The 21461-nt window shown below is 41.3% G+C and overlaps 1 protein-coding gene across 1 annotated transcript in view; it reads right to left on the minus strand.

The window, feature by feature from the left end:
• The window catches only part of LOC115207539 (contactin-4-like), a 124532-nt gene that overhangs the window by 12607 nt on the left and 90464 nt on the right, over positions 1-21461 (minus strand). Inside the window, exons 9-11 of the mRNA XM_029774695.1 lie at positions 20542-20684; positions 17683-17812; positions 17202-17352 (exon numbers count right to left, since the gene is read on the minus strand). Of these exons, the coding sequence (XP_029630555.1) occupies positions 17202-17352; positions 17683-17812; positions 20542-20684 (424 nt within the window). The remainder of the gene's footprint in view (positions 1-17201; positions 17353-17682; positions 17813-20541; positions 20685-21461) is intronic.

The following is a 21461-nucleotide window of genomic DNA, read 5'->3' on the forward strand; positions in this document are numbered from 1 at the left end:
ACAGTTGAAGTCGGAAGTTTACATACACCTTAGCCAAATACATTGAAACTCAGTTTTTCACAATTCCTGACATTTAATCCTAGTAAAAATTCCATGTCTTAGGTCAGATAGGATCACCATTTTATTTTAAGAATGTGAAATGTCAGAATAAGAGTAGAGAGAATGATTTATTTCAGCTTTTATTTCTTTCCTCACATTTCCAGTGGGTCAGAAGTTTACATACACTCAATTAGTATTTGGTAGCATTGCCTTTAAATTGTTTAACTTGGGTCAAATGTTTCAGGTAGCCTTCCACAAGCTTCCCACAATAGATTGGGTGAATTTTGTCCCAATCCTCCTGACAGAGCTGGTGTAGGTTTGTAGGCCCCCTTGCTCGCACACGCTTTTTCAGTTCTGCCCACACATTTTCTACAGGATTGAGGTCAGGGCTTTGTCATGGCCACTCCAATACCTTGACTGTTGTCGTCCTTAAGCCATTTTGCCACAACTTTGGAAGTATGCTTGGGGTCATTGTCCATTTGGAAGACCCATTTGCAACCAAGCTTACCTTCCTGACTGATGTCTTGAGATATTGCTTCAATATATCCACATAATTTTCCTCCCTCATGATGCCATCTATTTTGTGAAGTGCACTAGTCCCTCCTGCAGCAAAGCACTCCCACAACATGATGCTGCCACCCCCGTGCTTCATGGTTGGGATGGTGTTCTTCGGATTGCAAGCCTCCCCCTTTTTCCTCCAAACATGACAATGGTCATTATGGCCAAACAGTTCTATTTTGCAGTTGCAAACTGTAGTCTGGCTTTTATGGCGGTTTTGGAGCAGTGGCTTCTTCCTTGCTGAGCGGCCTTTCAGGTTATGTCGATATAGGACTCGTTTTACTGTGGATATAGATACATTTGTACCTGTTTCCTCCAGCAAGGTCCTTTGCTGTTGTACTGCGATTGATTTGCACTTTTCGCACCAAAGTACGTTCATCTCTAGGAGACAGAACGCGTCTCCATCCTGAGCGGTATGACGGTTGCGTGGTCCCATGGTGTTTATACTTGCGTACTATTGTTTGTACAGATGAACGTGGTACCTTCAGGCGTTTGGAAATTGCTCCCAAGGATGAACTAGACTTGTGGAGGGCTGATTTCTTTTGATTTTCCCATGATGTCAAGCAAAGAGGCACTGAGTTTGAAGGTAGGCCTTGAAACACAACACAGGTACACCTCCAATTGACTCTCAGAAGCTATCAGAAGCTTCTAAAGCCATGACATCATTTTCTGGAATTTTCCAAGCTGTTTAAAGGCATAGTCAACTTAGTGTATGTAAACTTCTGACCCACTGGAATTGTGATACAGTGAATTATAAGTGAAATAATCTGTCTGTAAACAATTGTTGGAAAAACAACTTGTGTCACGCACAAATGAGATGTCTTAAGCGACTTGCCAAAACTATAGTTTGTTAACAAGAAATTTGTGGAGTGGTTGAAAAATGTATTTTAATGAGTCCAGCCTAAGGTTATGTAAACTTCAGACATCAATTGTTTATTTGCAACATTTTCACCATTGTTTGTAAAACTTCCACATCACAATCTAGATTAAAAAGTGGTTTACTTTATACAACATAACAAAAGTAACCTCATAACAATGAAGTCGTTTCTATTCATTGTTTGCCAAATTCCACAAACATTGGGTTTTTAATGCTTGTACTTTATTTTAAAATATAACAAAATGTAACAAATGTAAACATGCATAAACAATGCTATGAACTCCTAGCTATCGTGACGCTCTGTTCCAGCAAATCAAAAACAAAAGCTGTGAACTGCAAGCTCAGAAATCAAACAATTTCACTGCAGCTCTTAAAAATATGTATTCACTCAGGCTGAGCTGAGACCATGTCTGACATAGGGTGCTTTGGGCAGATCTATTGACAAAAATATCAAACATTGAGTGATGGAGGCGTGCTGAAAACATGGCCTGAGGGGCAATGAGCTGCAAAACAAATAAAAACGTAAAGAACTATCTGCTTTAAGAAAGAAACGCTGTTCCACGCTGTGCATTTTCTATTCTCATCCAGACGCACAGCCTGCATAATCACTTCTTTCTCTTTTTCCCCATGACCGCCAAAGGAATATGATAACTAATCAATCGCTCTGCTCACATGTTGAGGCACGTCCACTGAGTTACGGAAAGACTATGGAAATGTGGCAGCACATATCGACTCAGGCCACAGCCCAAAAGCAGCAGTATCACAAAGGCTCCTCTTCACACTCCATCCGACTCAACTGCACTACACCAATTAAAGATGCAGAATTAGAGGGCGTGTGGGAGGAGTACACTAAACATTATGCTGCTGGTGAGCGCTCTCTAATTTAAGGGGCTTCAATGGCATGGGAAACATATGTTTCCATTACCAAAGCAAGTGAAATAGATAAATGAACAAAAGTGAAATAAACAATACAATATTAACAGAAAACATTACACAAAAGTTCCAAAAGAAAATACATTTAAAATGTCATTATGTCTATATACAGTGTTGTAAGGGATTACCCCCCTGATTTGGACAAAATAACATGGCAACATATTGGCATAGCACGAATCATACACACGATTGCAAAAACCACCCAAAGCGGCCCATCTCCGGGCCAATCATATGGCAATTTTCCGATGGCAATTGCCAATTGTAACACCCCAAATTTCCTTTAGATGGCGAGCGTGCTCCACCTTGGTTTTTCATACAGCAAATGATACCCAATTCTTACCCAAGTCTCAGATTTTGATAAAATGATATTTTTTTTGAAAACTTAGCATCTTGTAAAAAAGTGGTTTCTGGACCGTTTTTCGAATTTTTTTCGATTGTTATGTCAATTACACATGTATAAGAGCTGTATGAACATGCTTCTGACGTTTTTTATTGATGTCGTTTTTTGGGTTGCTTTTGCTTGTGCGCAAGGCATATGATTTGTGCATTTTGAATATGATTTCATTGGAAAAAAGTGACATTTTTTTTTTCATTTTTTTTGCAAAATGACATATCCAATGCTTTTTTTGGTCACTTGTGGAAGTATTGCAAGTGCCAAATTACAGCAAATATCCAAAAGATAGCTAGAGCTCTCCGCAGTGAATTTTCATATTGCAAATGTAACACAATTCAAGTCCCAAGTGTCAAATTTTGAAAAAATGACATATTTTTTGAAAACTTTTCAACCCTAAAAAAGTGGTTTCTGGACCGTTTTTCGAATTTTTTTTGATTTTTATGTCAATTACACATGTATAAGAGCTGTATGGACATACTTTTGACATATTTTATTGACATAATTTTTTGGGTTGTTTTTGCTTGTGCATAAGGCATATGTTTTGTGCATTTGGAATATGATTTCATAGGAAGTCAAAAGTGACATATTTGCTTGTGCATAAGGCATATGATTTGTGCATTTGGAATATGATTTCATAGGAAGTCAAAAGTGACAAATTTATATTTTTTGCCAAATGCCATTAGAAATGTGCAAATGAAATGTCCAATTCTTTTTTTGTCAATTATACATGTATGAAAGTATTGAATGTGCCAAATCAGTATGTTTGTCCGTTTGCCATGTACGATCATAGGAAGTCGGTTTCCAAACCCAAAAGTCAGTGAACCATGGTCCAAATGGCATTTATACTGCCCAAATGATATATATCCCTAAGTTGAGCCATCAATCAACGCAGATGGTCTACTTGTCATGTATGATGAGGGAGAAGTGGGACTCTGTTGCTTTTAACATTTTTAACGAATTTGACATGCTCAGAATGCATAATTGACTGGCCCGATGATCTCGGGATGGCCGTGCAGTGACTGTGGTTCCTCTCCATCGCTCGTTGTGTTGATTTCATCATGTCAACTTTGGTGATATTTTTTGCTGTTGAATCATCTTGCAAATGCGCGTTACATTTGCAATATTGCGCGTTACGTTTGCAATATGATTCAATGGGCATTTAGCATCACAAATTTAGGCATGCTCAAAAATACTGCAGAAATGCATTATTGACTGGCTCGATGAACTCGGGATGGCCGGGCAGTGACTGTGGTTCCTCTCCATTGCTCGTCACCCAGCAGTCAGCGTCCATCAGTCAATTAGATGTCATTTTGACACCAAACTGATAGCATCTGACACCAAATCCACTTTTTCCAACTCGTATAGAAGCCAACTATCACATATGTCAGAGAAGGCCCATAATTCACAGTGCTTTCAATTTTAACCATAAAAAAACCTAAAACACATAGTTACGTTATAGCTGCGGGTCCAGCTCTGACATTATGTGTAGGCCTATGTGAGGCGACCCCGAATCCGAAGTTTCGGCTCGATAGGTCATTCGGTGCCCGAGCAATGGCCTAATTGGTGCTGAAAATCCACTTTTTCAGGGCGTTACTACGGGGTCCCTGAATGAGCTATCGGACAGAGACATTGGGGTCCGTCTCTATGGGCCAAGGCGGTTTCAATGCACCTAGTCTTGCGACTCTGGGACATTTCTACATGTCGCCATGTCCGTGATATTCAAAATGAATTGAAAATATTGCAAATGTACGAGGCGGTTTCTCGGTCAGAGAACCTTCTAGAGCCCCATAAATCACCGTGCACTATCGACTTGAGCTCTAGAACAGGTTTCTAAAATTTCGGAGCTCTAGGTCTGACGGTTCTTGAATCGTTTGAACAAAAGTAACTATTGAAGGCGGTATAAGCCTCTAAGCCCCACACTATGTACCTATGGCCAAATTGTGTGTGTGTGTTTTTGTTTTTTTTGCAAAAAGAATAGACACACGTTGTCTTTGGGGTAGGCATATACAGAATCCTGAATATGAAGTCTCTACCTTAAGAATTGACTGAGTAACAGATGGTTGAGTTGCGTGATTTTCACTATCTGCAGGTGGCAATATGACAATAGCTCTTGGGTGTTTTTAACCACTTCCGGTTGTCACAGGAAGCTCTTGCTTCACACACGTTGTCTTTGGGGTAGACATAAACAGAATCCTGAATAAGAAGTCTCTACCTTCAGAATTGACTGAGAAACAGATGGTTGAGTTGCGTGATTTTCACTATGCGCACGTAATATGACAATAGCTCTTGGGTGTTTTTAACCACTTCCGGTTGTCACAGGAAGCTCTTGCTTCACACACGTTGTCTTTGGGGTAGACATAAACAGAATCCTGAATAAGAAGTCTCTACCTTAAGAATTGACTGAGAAACAGATGGTTGAGTTGCGTGAATTTCACTATGCTCACGTAATATGACAATAGCTCTTGGGTGATTTTAACCACTTCCGGTTGTCACAGGAAGCTCTTGCTTCACACACGTTGTCTTTGGGGTAGACATAAACAGAATCCTGAATAAGAAGTCTCTACCTTAAGAATTGACTGAATAACAGATGGTTGAGTTGCGTGATTTTCACTATCTGCAGGTGGCAATATGACAATAGCTCTAGGCTATTTTAAACCACTTCCGGTTGTCACAGGAAGCTCTTGCTTCACACACGTTGTCTTTGGGGTAGACATAAACGGAATCCTGAATAAGAAGTCTCTACCTTCAGAATTGACTGAGAAACAGATGGTTGAGTTGCGTGATTTTCACTATGCGCACGTAATATGACAATAGCTCTTGGGTGTTTTTAACCACTTCCGGTTGTCACAGGAAGCTCTTGCTTCACACACGTTGTCTTTGGGGTAGACATAAACAGAATCCTGAATAAGAAGTCTCTACCTTAAGAATTGACTGAGAAACAGATGGTTGAGTTGCGTGAATTTCACTATGCGCACGTAATATGACAATAGCTCTTGGGTGATTTTAACCACTTCCGGTTGTCACAGGAAGCTCTTGCTTCACACACGTTGTCTTTGGGGTAGACATAAACAGAATCCTGAATAAGAAGTCTCTACCTTAAGAATTGACTGAATAACAGATGGTTGAGTTGCGTGATTTTCACTATCTGCAGGTGGCAATATGACAATAGCTCTAGGCTATTTTAAACCACTTCCGGTTGTCACAGGAAGCTCTTGCTTCACACACGTTGTCTTTGGGGTAGACATAAACGGAATCCTGAATAAGAAGTCTCTACCTTCAGAATTGACTGAGAAACAGATGGTTGAGTTGCGTGATTTTCACTATGCGCACGTAATATGACAATAGCTCTTGGGTGTTTTTAACCACTTCCGGTTGTCACAGGAAGCTGTTGCTTCACACACGTTGTCTTTGGGGTAGACATAAACAGAATCCTGAATAAGAAGTCTCTACCTTAAGAATTGACTGAGAAACAGATGGTTGAGTTGCGTGATTTTCACTATGCGCACGTAATATGACAATAGCTCTTGGGTGATTTTAACCACTTCCGGTTGTCACAGGAAGCTCTTGCTTCACACACGTTGTCTTTGGGGTACATATAAACAGAATCCTGAATAAGAAGTCTCTACCTTAAGAATTGACTGAGTAACAGATGGTTGAGTTGCGTGATTTTCACTATGTGCAGGTTATATGACGATAGCTCTTGGGTGATTTTAACCACTTCCGGTTGTCACAGGAAGCTCTTGCTTCACACACGTTGTCTTTGGGGTACATATAAACAGAATCCTGAATAAGAAGTCTCTACCTTAAGAATTGACTGAGTAACAGATGGTTGAGTTGCGTGATTTTCACTATGTGCAGGTTATATGACGATAGCTCTTGGGTGTTTTTAACCACTTCCAGTTGTCACAGGAACCTTAGAATCGACACAGGTAGACCTCACAGTAGCCTGATGGATTGTTGTAGAAGACAGGTTCATAAGGCATTCATAACCCACATAGGCTTCAGGTTGAATTTTGGAGAATAGTCTATGTGTTCCTATGGGGAGAGAAGTCATTGCACACAGTTTGATCTAAACACCTTCTTTTCACTGTGAAGGGTTAATGCCACAGGGTCAAGGTTGGCTTGCACAGATCGGGAGGACCTCAGGAACGCTCCTGGTTCCTCTCCATCGCTCGTTGTGTTGATTTCATCATGTCACCTTTGCTGATATTTTTTGCTGTTGAATCATATTGCAAATACACGGATGCGCATTTGCAATATGATTCAATTGGCATTTAGCATCACAACTTTGGCATGCTCAAAACCACTGCAGAAATGCATAATTGACTGTCCCGATGAACTGGGGATGGCCGTGCAGTGACTGTGGTTCCTCTCCATCGCTCGTTGTGTTGATTTCATCATGTCAACTTTGGTGATATTTTTTGCTGTTGAATCATGTTGCAAATGCGCGTTACATTTGCAATATTGCGTGTTACGTTTGCAATATGATTCAATGGGCATTTAGCATCACAAATGTGGCATGCTCAAAACCACTACAGAAATGCATAATTGACTGTCCCGATGAACTGGGGATGGCCGTGCAGTGACTGTGGTTCTTCTCCATCGCTCGTTGTGTTGATTTCATCATGTCAACTTTGGTGATATTTTTTGCTGTTGAATCATATTACAAATACACGGATGCGCATTTGCAATATGATTCATTGGGCATTTAGCATCACAACTTTGGCATGCTCAAAACCACTGCAGAAATACATAATTGACTGTCCCGATGAACTGGGGATGGCCGTGCAGTGACTGTGGTTCCTCTCCATGGCTTGATGGTGAGTTTTTTTTGTGATTTTTTGAAAAATGTCCAAAATGACTAGGTGCGCCCCATACTGGATGGGCACTGATGGAAGGTGCTCCCTACCCAACCGTAGACCCCTTGCACCACCCTAAAGGCATTTAAAACCCTTCTAAAAAATTACTCCTGGTAACCCATTTCGGGTCACCATGTGCACTGATGCGCATTTGCAATATGATTCAATGGGCCTCAACATCACGAATTTGGCATGCTCAAAAACACTGCAGAAATGCAAAATTAACTGTCCCGATGAACTGGTGATGGCCGGGCAGTGACTGTGGTTCCTCTCCATGGCTTGATGGTGACATTAGACAAGTGGGATTGTCGTTTTTTAGCGATTTTTTTGAAAAATGTCCAAAATGACTTGGTGCGCCCCATACTGGATGGGCACTGATGGAAGGTTCTCCCTACCCAACCGTGGACCCCTTGCACCACCCTAAAGGCATTTAAAAGCCTTCTAAAAAATTACTCCTGGTAACCCATTTCGGGTCACCATGTGCACTGATGCGCATTTGCAATATGATTCAATGGGCCTCAACATCACGAATTTGGCATGCTCAAAAACACTGCAGAAAGGCAAAATTAACTGTCCCGATGAACTGGTGATGGCTGGGCAGTGACTGTGGTTCCTCTCCATGGCTTGATGGTGACATGAGACAAGTGGGATTGTAGTTTTTTAGCGATTTTTTTTTGAAAAATGTTCAAAATGACTAAGGGCGCCCCATACTGGATGGGCACTGATGGAAGGTGCTCCCTACCCAACCGTGCACCCCTTGCACCACCCTAAAGGCATTTAAAACCATTCTAAAAAATTACTCCTGGTAACCCATTTCGGGTCACCATGTGCACGGATGCGCATTTGCAATATGATTCAATGGGCCTCAACATCACGAATTTGGCATGCTCAAAAACACTAAAGATATGCAAAATTGACTGTCCCGATGAACTGGGAATGGCCGGGCAGTGACTGTGGTTCCTCTCCATGACTTGATGGTGACATGAGAGAAGTGGGATTGTCGTTTTTTAGCGATTTTTTGAAAAATGTCCAAAATGACTAGGGGCGCCTTATACTGGATGGGCACTGATGGAAGGTGCTCCCTACCCAACCGTGCACCCCTTGCACCACCCTAAAGGCATTTAAAACCCTTCTAAAAAATTACTCCTGGTAACCCATTTCGGGTCACCATGTGCACGGATGCACATTTGCAATATGATTCAATGGGCCTCAACATCACGAATTTGGCATGCTCAAAAACACTAAAGATATGCAAAATTGACTGTCCCGATGAACTGGGGATGGCCGGGCAGTGACTGTGGTTCCTCTCTATCGCTCATTGTGTTGATTTCATCATGTCAACATTGGTGATATTTTTTGCTGTTGAGTCATATTGCAAACGCACGTTACGTTTGCAATATAGCGCGTTACGTTTGCAATATGATTTAATGGGCATTTAGCATCACAAATTTAGGCATGCTCAAAAATACTGCAGAAATGCATAATTGACTGGCCTGATGAACTCGGGATGGCCGGGCAGTGACTGTGGTTCCTCTCTGTCGCTCATTGTGTTGATTTCATCATGTCAACTTTGGTGATATTTTCTGCTGTTGAATCATATTGCAAACGCACGTTACGTTTGCAATATAGCGCGTTACGTTTGCAACATGATTTAATGGGCATTTAGCATTACAAATTTAGGCATGCTCAAAAATCCTGCAGAAATGCATAATTGACTGGCCCGATGAACTCGGGATGGCCGGGCAGTGACTGTGGTTCCTCTCCATTGCTTGTCACCCAGCAGTCAGCGTCCATCAGTCAATTAGATGTCAATCTGACACCAAACTGATAGCATCTGACACCAAATCCACTTTTTCCAACTCGTATAGAAGCCAACTATCACATATGTCAGAGAAGGCCCATAATTCACAGTGCTTTCAATTTTAACCATAAAAAAACCTAAAACACATAGTTACGTTATAGCTGCGGGTCCAGCTCTGACATTATGTGTAGGCCTATGTGAGGCGACCCCGAATCCGAAGTTTCGGCTCGATAGGTCATTCGGTGCCCGAGCAATGGCCTAATTGGTGCTGAAAATCCACTTTTTCAGGGCGTTACTACGGGGTCCCTGAATGAGCTATTGGACAGAGATATTGGGGTCCGTCTCTATGGGCCGAGCCGGTTTCAATGCACCTAGTCTTGCGACTCTGGGACATTTCTACATGTCGCCATGTCCGTGATATTCAAAATGAATTGAAAATATTGCAAATGTACGAGGCGGTTTCTCGGTCAGAGAACCTTCTAGAGCCCCATAAATCACCGTGCACTATCGACTTGAGCTCTAGAACAGGTTTCTAAAATTTCGGAGCTCTAGGTCTGACGGTTCTTGAATCGTTTGAACGAAAGTAACTATTGAAGGCGGTATAAGACTCTAAGCCCCACACTATGTCCCTATGGCCAAATTGTGTGTGTGTGTTTTTGTTTTTTTTGCAAAAAGAATAGACACACGTTGTCTTTGGGGTAGGCATATACAGAATCCTCAATATGAAGTCTCTACCTAAAGAATTGGCTGGATGACATAGGGTTGAGTTGCGTGATTTTCAGTATGTGCAGGTTATATGACAATAGCTCTTGGCTGTTTTTAACCACTTCCGGTTGTCACAGGAAGCTCTTACTCAACACACGTTGTCTTTGGGTTAGACATAAACAGAATCCTGAATATGAAGTCTCTACCTTAAGAATTGACTGAATGACAGATGGTTGAGTTGCGTGATTTTCACTATCTGCAGGTTGCTTATATGACAATAGCTCTAGGGTGATTTTAACATTTTCCGGTTGCTCCAGGAACCTTAGAATCGACACAGGTAGACCTCACAGTAGCCTGATGGATTGTTATAGAATACAGGTTCATAAGGCATTCATAACCCACATAGACTTCAGGTTGAATTTAGGAGAATTGTCAATGTATTCCTATGGGGAGAGAAGTCATTGCACACAGTTTGATCTAAACACCTTCTTTTCACTGTGAAGGGTTAATGCCACAGGGTCAAGGTTAGGCTTGCACAGATCGGGAGGACCTCAGGAACGCTCCTGAGGTTGAATTGTGCTTCTAACCCTAATGGTTCTCTCACTGTCACCCATAAGCACTTGACATATTGGTGCAGGCCTCATTTTGGGCCTAGTTTTCTCACGGTCGCTGCGCTCATACCGAGCAAGCTACGGTCAAGCGGGGCATCTCATTGAACTCGTCTCAGCCTAGAGATAATGGTAATGCCATTGCAGGCTCTTTGTGTCTTTAAGAACCGCACTGTGTCACTCCGTCCTCTCTGTGTGTGTGTTTGAGAGAGCTTTTCTTTGACATCTGATGGGATAAATGACTGATTTACAGTTCATGAGGGTTGCCTAGTCACACATATGAAGTTGTGGAAAGATCTGACCTTTTTAACCCTTCAAAACAGCCCCTATGACACCATTATAAGGCATTTCTGGTTGACACAGGAATCTGAACGTTAGGCTCTTATAGAATATTGAGTTTTAAGTGTTTCTCTTAAGAACTGACTTATTTACAGAGGGTTGAACAAGTGTGTGTTGTTTCAGAAAATCACAGAAAATCACAGAAATCTCGCAGAGCTCCGAAACCTGCCTTAACGGACTCATCTGAACACGCTGCAACTGGATATGTAACTTTTTTGAAAAAAAAACCTATTGTTGTTGAATATCACCAATGTGTCATTGTACAATTTCTCTGAAATGAACATTGGTAAATGCATGGTTCCTTTTCTCCTGACACCGTAGGCTCATGTAGTTTGATGTGAAGCGGTCAAATCAGCACTCTATTTTCCTCTTTGACTTTCAATCCCAGAAAAATAGCCTTAACTCGAAAAGCGTCGAGGCCTCGACTCCATCCTGTTCGGGGCCAACTGCCCATTATGCCAAACCCACGCAGACCGAGTTTCGTCTTCGAATTATCTTCCGTTTAGGAGAAAAAGCCGTGTCGCGATTGGTGATATATGTTACATTTGCAATATGATTCCATACGCCCTCTCGTGGAATAATCCGGGACTGCAAGGAAATGACCAAAATTTGAAAATTTAATTAAACGGAAACCGAAGGTCCGAGAGACTCCGTTCGATGACTTCCTGGAAGATCCGGCCCCCGCGAGCGGCCCGACGCCGTCCGCGGATTTATCGGACGTGGTCGGACGTCTAGTAAGGGAGGGTACATTTGCAACATGGACTTTCTCACTAACCATACGGATGGCGCACGCGACGTCCCTTCATGTATGTAATGATGTGCAAATAGTTAAAGTACAAAATGGAACATAAATATAGGTTGTATTTACAAATGGTGTTTGTTCTTCACAGGTTGCCCTTTTCTTGTGGCAATAGGTCACAAATATTTCTGCTGTGATTGCAAACTGTGGTATATCCCCAATAGATATGTCAGTTTATCAAAATTGGATTTGTTTTCAAATTCTTTGTGGGTCTGTGTAATCTGAGGGAAATCTGTGTCTCTAATATGGTCACACATTTGGCAGAAGGTTGGGAAGTGCAGCTCAGTTTCCACCTAATTTTGTGGGCAGCGTGCACATAGTCTCTTCTATTGAGAGCCAGGTCTGCCTTCGGCAGCCTTTCTCAATAGCAAGACTATGCTGCTCACTGAATCTGTACATACAGTGAGGGAAAAAAGTATTTGATCCCTTGCTGATTTTGTACGTTTGCCCACTGACAAAGAAATGATCAGTCTATAATTTTAATGGTAGGTTTATTTGAACAGTGAGAGACAGAATAACAACAAAAAAATCCAGAAAAACGCATGTCAAAAATGTTATAAAATGATTTGCATTTTAATGAGGGAAATAAGTATTTGACCCCCTCTCAATCAGAAAGATTTCTGGCTCCCAGGTGTCTTTTATACAGGTAACGAACTGAGATTAGGAGCACACTCTTAAAGGGAGTGCTCCTAATCTCAGTTTGTTACCTGTATAAAAGACACCTTTCCACAGAAGCAATCAATCAATCAGATTCCAAACTCTCCACCATGGCCAAGACCAAAGAGCTCTCCAAGGATGTCAGGGACAAGATTGTAGACCTACGCAAGGCTGGAATGGGCTACAAGACCATCGCCAAGCAGCTTGGTGAGAAGGTGACAATAGTTGGTGTGATTATTCGCAAATGGAAGAAACCCAAAAGAACTGTCAATCTCCCTCGGCCTGGGGCTCCATGCAAGATCTCACCTCGTGGAGTTGCAATGATCATGAGAACGGTGAGGAATCAGCCCAGAACTACACGGGAGGATCTTGTCAATGATCTCAAGGCAGCTGGGACCATAGTCACCAAGAAAACAATTGGTAACACACTACGCCATGAAGGACTGAAATCCTGCAGCGCCCGCAAGGTCCCTCTGCTCAAGAAAGCACATATACATGCCCGTCTGCAGTTTGCCAATGAACATCTGAATGATTCAGAGGACAACTGGGTGAAAGTGTTGTGGTCAGATGAGACCAAAATGGAGCTCTTTGGCATCAGCTCAACTCGCCGTGTTTGGAGGAGGAGGAATGCTACCTATGACCCCAAGAACACCATCCCCACCGTCAAACATGGAGGTGGAAACATTATGCTTTGGGGGTGTTTTTCTGCTAAGGGGACAGGACAACTTCACCGCATCAAAGGGACGATGGATGGGGCCATGTACCGTCAAATCTTGGGTGAGAACCTCCTTCCCTCAGCCAGGGCATTGAAAATGGGTCGTGGATGGGTATTCCAGCATGACAATGACCCAAAACACACGGCCAAGGCAACAAAGGAGTGGCTCAAGAAGAAGCACATTAAGGTCCTAGAGTGGCCTAGCCAGTCTCCAGACCTTAATCCCATAGAAAATCTATGGAGGGAGCTCAAGGTTCGAGTTGCCAAACGTCAGCCTCGAAAACTTAATGACTTGGAGAAGATCTGCAAAGAGGAGTGGGACAAAATCCCTCCTGAGATGTGTGCACACCTGGTGGCCCACTACAAGAAACATCTGACCTCCGTGATTGCCAACAAGGGTTTTGCCACCAAGTACTAAGTCATGTTTTGCAGAGGTGTCAAATACTTATTTCCCTCATTAAAATGCAAATCATTTCATAACATTTTTGACATGAATTTTTCTGGATTTTTTTGTTGTTATTCTGTCTCTCACTGTTCAAATAAACCTACCATTAAAATTATAGACTGATCATTTCTTTGTCAGTGGGCAAACGTACAAAATCAGCAGGGGATCAAATACTTTTTTCCCTCACTGTAGTCAAAGACTTTCTTAATTTTGGGTCAGTCACAGTAGTCAGGTATTCTGCCACTGTGTACCCTCTGTTTAGGGCCAAATAGCATTCTTGTTTGCTCTGTTTTTTTGAAAATTCTTTCCAATGTGTCAAGTAATTCTATTTTTGTTTTCTCAAGATTTGATTGGGTCTAATTGTGTTGCTGTTCTGGGGTTCTGTGGGGTCTGTGTTTGTGAACAGGGGGCTTAGGGGGCTCTTCTCCAGGTTCATTTCTCTGTAGGTGATGGCTTTGTTATGGAAGATTTGGGAATCACTTCCTTTTTGGTAGTTGTAGAATTTAACGGCTCCTTTCTGGATTTTGATAATTAACGGTTATCGGCCTAATTCTGCTCTGCATGCATTATTTGATGTTTTACGTTGTACACAGAGGATATTTTCTGCATGCAGAATCTCAATTTGGTGTTTGTCCCATTTTGTGGTTGCCACCTTGGTTGGTGAGCAGAATCCAGACCTCACAACCATAAAGGGCAATGGATTCTATAACTGATTCAAGTATTTTTAGCCAGATCCTAATTGGTATGTCGAATTTTATGTTCCTTTTGATGGCATAGAAGGCCCTTCTTGCCTGGTCTCTCAGATCGTTCACAGCTTTGTGGAAGTTACCTGTGGCGCTGATGTTTAGGCTGAGTAATGTAAAGTATAGTGGCAAGGAAAAGTATGTGAACCCTTTGGAAATACCCAGATTTCTGCATAATTTGGTCATGAAATTTGATCTGATTTTCATTTAGGTCACAACAATAGACGAACAAAGTCTGCTTAAACTAACACCACACACATTTTACGTTTTCATGTCTTTATTGAACACACCGTGTAAACATTCACAGTGCAGGGTGGAAAAAGTACATGAACCCTTGGATTTAATAACCTCAACCAAATGTTTTCTGTAGTTGCGGATCAGACCTGCACAACGGCCAGGAGGAATTTTGGACCATTCCTCTTTATACAACTGTTTCAGTTCAGCAATATTCTTGGGATGTCTGTTCTCTTGAGGTCATGCCACAGCATCTCAATTGGGTTGAGGTCTGGACTCTGACTGGGCCACTCCAGAAGGCATATTTGCTTCTGTTGAAGCCATTCTGTTGTTGATTTACTTCTGTGTTTTGGGTAGTTGTCCTGTTGCATCACCCAACTTCTGTTGAGCTTCAAGTGGCAGACATATAGCCTAACATTCTCCTGCAAAATGTCTTGATCAACTTGGGAATTCATTTTTCCGTCGATGATAGCAAGCTGTCCAGGCCCCGAGGCAGCAAAGCAGCCCCAAACCATGATGCTCCCTCCACCATTCTTTACAGTTGGGATGAGGTTTTGATGTTGGTGTGCTGTGCCTTCTATTCTCCACACATAGTGTTGTGTGTTCCTTCCAAACAACTCAATTGTAGTTTCATCTGTCCACAGAATATTTTGCCAGTAGCGCTGTGGAACATCCAGGTGCACTGTTTCAAACTTCAGACGTGTAGCAAAGTTTTTTGTGGACTGCAGTAGCAACAGTGCTGAACTTCCTCCATTTATAGACAATGTCTTATCGTGGACTGATGAACATCAAGGCTTTTAGAGATACTTTTGTAACCCTTTCCAGCATAATGCAAGTCAACAATTGTCTTCTGAGATCTTTTGTTCGAGGCATGGTTCACAACAGGAAATGCTTCTTGTGAATAGCAAACTCAAATTTTGTGAGTGTTTTTTATAGGGCAAGGCAGCGCTAAACGACATCTCCAATCTCGTTTCATTAATTGGACTCCAGGTTAGCTGACTCCTGACTCCAATTAGCTTTTGGAGAAGTCATTAGCCTAGGGGTTCACATACTTTTTCCAACCTACACTGTGAATGTTTAAATGATCTATTCAATATAGACAAGAAAAATACAATACTTTGTGTGTTATTAGTTTTAAGCACACTGTTTGTCTATTGTTGTGAAGATCAGATCAAATTTGATGACCAATTTATGCAGAAATCCAGGTAATTCCAAAGGGTTCACATAGTTTGTTTTTGCTCTCTCTCACGGACACAGAGAGACAGAGAGAGAGACAGAGAGAGACAGAGAGAGAGAGACAGACAGAGAGAGACAGACAGAGAGAGAGGGCGGTAGTATACTGGATATGTTATTCTCCAGCTCTTGGTCCACAGCATGCTCTTGGCAGAGTCTTTCTCTCAAAGGACTGCAGTACAGTAATTCACTATAGTTTAGTGTAGCTGCAGCATGGTTATGCAGCAGTTCCACTGTCCCCACAGACCTTCTGTGCTAAGACTAGTACCTCAACTGAACTTGTCAGCTGTGAAGCTGTGAGGCTGTGAGGCTTGCATGAGAGGTTACAAGGAATCATTTATAGCCATGGCTGAATACAAGCTTGAAAGACCAAGGTCATCATAATGAACATGAAAGTCCCTACCATAACTGTGAAGGTGTTGTATAGAACATCCCTGAATACAGAGGTATACAGACCGCTGGCAAGGTCCTGGACATCTCTATTGAACTACAAGCAAAAGAGAGAATGTTAGCAAAAAGCCCCCTCACCACATCATCGTCCCCTTGATTAGAGACATAAACAGCATTGAGCCCAAGAGACTAGCAAGTTCCCAGGAGAAGGGCCCTTATACACGAGCCATCAATGGCATGAGCAGCGATGGGTACTGTTATTGGGTCATTCCACCAATTCGGTGCCTTTTGAGAAAAATACTATAGTAAGTGCCTATTAAGTGCCAAATAAAGTAACAGGGTTGATCGTAACAGGGTTGACGATTTCTTCCAAAATCAGCCATAAATTCCCCTGTGACAGGGGGATGGAAGACTGTTGTGTGCAACAGGGAGATGCAATTGAATGCAAGCTTGACCAAAAATGCAATTGTAAAACATTTCTAGCTGTCTATCTATGGGCAACAGGGTTGATGTTGTGTTATGCTCGACACGCTCAGTTTTCCACCACAAAACACCAGAAAATGGCAAAGAAATTGTAGAACCAGCTCACCTGCATTTTACTCAATGACTGTTCAATGTTTCTTAAACAAAACAATTTTAAATTAAAAAAGGAATAGTTTAAACATATTAAAACGAGAGTTCAGTTCACGTAACAGGGTTGACCTTAAAATGAGGGACAGACATAAATGAATCACTATTTATTTCATGTGATTTATCTTCAGAAATGACTTTTTAACTGGGTTTTAAAATTCAATATTGGTGCAAAATTTCTACCTAAAATACAAAAAGGCACTTAATTTCATGGAACGATCCTATTGCGACTGCGACTGTACCTCTTGCTGTCCTTCAGAAACTCTCCCCCTCTCCGCCAGGAAATGGAGGCCCTAGGGGACGCATGGGGACGGCACTCCATTATCACCTCCCCCCCTCTCTGGATCAGCATGGACTTCTTCACAAGACTCTTGGAGAAGTCGGGTGCAGAGGCTGCATGGGGAACAGAACAAACCCTGTTCAAACCATTCTGTTCTCTTTGACGAGGCAGTGGCACAGCAGCTAGCTACCGTATGTATGCATCAGCCAAACCCATCACAGTCAATTATAAAAATGTAATTTCATGAAAAACCACTGGCTGACTTTCTTTATCAAGTAATTATGTAAATGTGGCTAAAAACCATGGCTCAGCTGATATTCACTTTCTGTTAATTTCTACTGACAGCGTTAGTACATGTCTTGACCTTGCTGTGTCTCTGGCTTCAGCTTTTTAAAAGAAGACAAAACAAATACTTCAGACTAGAGTCATCCAGACATACTTACCTACAACCTTGAGCTCAGCGCTGGCATAGATGGCTCCATGTTCATTCTCTGCCAGGCACTGGTACATCCCAGAGTCCAACAGGTTGATCCTGGATACGGCCAATCGTCCACCTTCTACAAGTATCCTGTCCTGGTAACAAGAGAGATACACCCTCAATAACACATCTCAGTATAGGATGTGTGACGTGTGATAAAACTCCAATTATAAACTGAGCGGTTCAAGCACTGAATGCTGATTGGCTGACAGCCGTGGTATAGCATGGGTATGACAAAACTTATTTTTAGTGCTAAAATTACATTGGTAGCCGGTTTATAATAGCAATAAGGCACTTCGGGGATTTGTGATATATCGCCGATATATCGCCAATATACCATGGCTAAGGGCTGTGTCCAGGCACCATATACCATACCTCCTCGGGCCGTGTTGCTTAAATATACAGTACCAGTCAAAAGTTTGGACACCGACTCACTCAAGGGTTTTCTTTATTTTTACCATTTTCTACATTGTAGAATAATAGTGAAGACATCAAAACTATGAAATGACACATATGAAATCATGTAGTAAGCAAAAAAGTGTTAAAGATTCTTCAAAGTAGCCCCCCTTTGCCTTGACACACTCTTAGCATTCTCTCAACCAGCTTCACCTGGAATGCTTTTCCAATAGTCTTGAAGGAGTTCCACACATATGCTGAGCACGTGTTGGCTGCTTTTCCTTCATTCTGCGGTGCAACTCATCCCAAACAATCTAAATTGGGTTGAGGTCAGGTGATTGTGGTGGCCAGGGCCCAGACTCACAAAACAATTCTTACGCAAAAACTTAAGAAGCTGCTTAATAAAAAAATAAGAAGTTCATAAGATAATTCGTAAGTGCAATTCCTCAACAATTTCTTAAGATTTAATGATTTTCTTACAAACTCCTCAAATATCTTCCTACGTATCTTCTTAAGATCTTTGTTGCTAGGCAACCAATTTAGCTAGCTATCTAGCTAGCAATGGCAATCATGGTAGCAAATTTCCAACTGAGATTACTATTCTAAAACAATAAATACTGAAACTTTCAGATGAAGTTTGTACAAATTAAACATGTTCAATTGCTTTCATGAGCTTTTTCTCTCACTGTCCTGAGTTTAAGACAAGGGTTTAGCTATCTTGGAATTTAAAGAACATTTCCAATAACTTAATTTTCAAGAATCTAATTTCTTCTTAACTTTTTGCTTAAGGAGAAACATAAGAAATAACGCAAGAGAATTTCCAATAACCTTTTGGAGGAATAGCAACTTAGCTTAACTTTCTTCTTAAGTTTATAGTTAAGAAGAAATTTCTTCTTAACTGCCATTTTTTCCTTAAGGTTTGTGAATCTGGCCCCAGGTATCTGATGCAGCACTCCATCACTCTCCTTGGTCAAATAGCCCGTACACAGCCTGGAGGTGTGTTTTGGGACAATGGCCTGTTGAAAAACAAATTATAGTCCCACTAAGCGTACACATGGAACACAGGGAACCACACATGCAGAGATCATATGTTCACCTACTCCACATCTCACAAAGACACAGTGGTTGGAACAAAAATGTCAAATTTGGACTCAGACCAAAGGACAGATTTACACCGGTCTAATGTCCATTGCTCGTGTTTCTTGGCTCAAGCAAGTCTCTTCTTCTTATTGGTGTCCTTTAGTAGTGGTTTCTTTGCAGCAATTCAACCATGAAGGCCTGATTCGTGCAGCCTTCTCTGAACAGTTGATGATGAGATGTGTCTGTTACGTGAACTCCATTAAGCATTTATTTGGGCTGCAATTTCTGAGGCTGTTGACCAATGAACTTATCCTCTGCAGCAGAGGTAACTCTGGGTGTACCTTTCCTGTGGCAGTTATCATGAGAGCCAGTTTCATCACAGCGCTTGAAAGTTCTTGAAATTTTCCTTAAAGTAATGATGGACTGTCGTTTCTCTTTGCTTATTTGAGCTTTTACCAAATAGGGCTCTCTTCTGTATACCACCCCTACCTTGTTACAACACAACTGATTGGCTCAAACGCATTAAGAAGAAAAGAAATTACACAAATTAATAAGAAACACCTGTTAATTGAAATGCATTCCAGGTGACTACCTCATGATGCTGGTTGAGAGAATACCTAGAGTGCGCAAAGCTGTCATCAAGGCAAAGGGTGGCTACTTTGAAGAATCTCCCAACTCAAATCTATTTTGATTTGTTTAACACTTTTTTGGTTACTACATCATGTCTTCACTGTTACTCTACAATGTAGAAACTAGTAAAAATAAAGAAAAACCCTTGAATGAGTATAAGTGCCCAAACGTTTGAGTTTGACTGGTACTGCACACTGAGTATAGAAAACATTAACATAGAATGACCAGGTGAATGCTATGATCCTCTATCGATGTCACGTGTTAAATCCACTTAAATCAGTGTAGATGAAAGGGTGGAGACAGGTTAAAGAAGGATTTTTAAACAATTGAGAAAATTTAGACATGGATTGTGTATGTGTGCCTTTCAGAGGGTGAATGGGCAAGACAATATTTAAGTGCCTTTGAATAGAGTATGGTAGCAGGTGCCAGGCGCACCAGTTTGTGTTAAGAACTACAAGGCTGCTCGGTTTTTCACACTCAAAAGTTTCCTGCGTGTATCAGTTTTTTATGCCCTGTAATATCTCTGATGATTGTAATATCTCTGATGATTGTGTGTGACCTTTGCAGCAAACTTTGATGGGTAGACTTTTGAAATAAAAATTGGCTTAATGTTTGATCTCATGTCTTTGATCTGAGATAAAAAGGGGTCTTAAGATGTTTAGACTAGTTCTTAATGGGATTACACAATTACACATTCAAATTCTGTAGTCATTCTCACCTCCAACACCAGGGGCTCCCCATTCTTCAGCCATCTGTACACGGGTTTAGGTTTACCGCTCGCCCTACACTCCCACTGAAGATTAGCCTCAATAGCCATATGAGCATCTTTTAACGTCTGGACCCAGTGCAGATGTTCAACATCTGGAGAATAAATATCACAATTTAGTTTCAAAATGTCAGCATCTATATTGACAGTTCTAATGCAAAACTGGTCTTTATTGGCCTAAATCCTTCAAAAATGAATGGCACAAAGAATAGCTGTATGGTAGAGCTGAAAGCTGCCCTAAGCTTGGGATGCAATTTGAATTTTTCTCTAAGGACCAACTGGGTTGTGGCAGTGTTCAAGTTGGCAAGACAACGACTTAGCCTCTTCAGAATGACTAAACATAAAGGTTAATTGGTACACATTAATTCCAGATTATCCTGTCTTTATAATGCTGTTTCATAGAGTGAGCAAAAGGTTTTCCAGGCCTGACTTATGACCATAATTTATGGACCAGATATTTTAATTAGACTTGCTTAGCTAAACAGTGGACAGATAAAATCATTAGCATTCAAACAATGTGTTAGTTATTATTAGTTATATTTCATGTTAAGAATTTAAAGTTGAAAACAACTTATTGCTTTTAATCGATGTATTATTATATTAAGAAGCAGCTACAAGGATGGGAAATAAAGTGAAAGGTCCAGAAATGTCATTCTGATTCCCATGTAAAATAGAATTTTGAGTGACTAAAATATCCCCATAGTATTTGTTTTGTTTAGAAATGATCAATATTTGAGATTCATTTTTTCTCTCTCATGGCTAACTACCAGGAAGTTTGAAAAGACAGACAGGCTGAGTGGGCAGGGAGCTTATATTCATGATTTCTCCTTGAGGACGACAGCTCTTCGAAACGCCTATGTCAAGCAACTTGA

This window comes from Salmo trutta, chromosome 14 (assembly GCF_901001165.1).
Source record: "Salmo trutta chromosome 14, fSalTru1.1, whole genome shotgun sequence".
NCBI lineage: Eukaryota > Metazoa > Chordata > Actinopteri > Salmoniformes > Salmonidae > Salmo > Salmo trutta.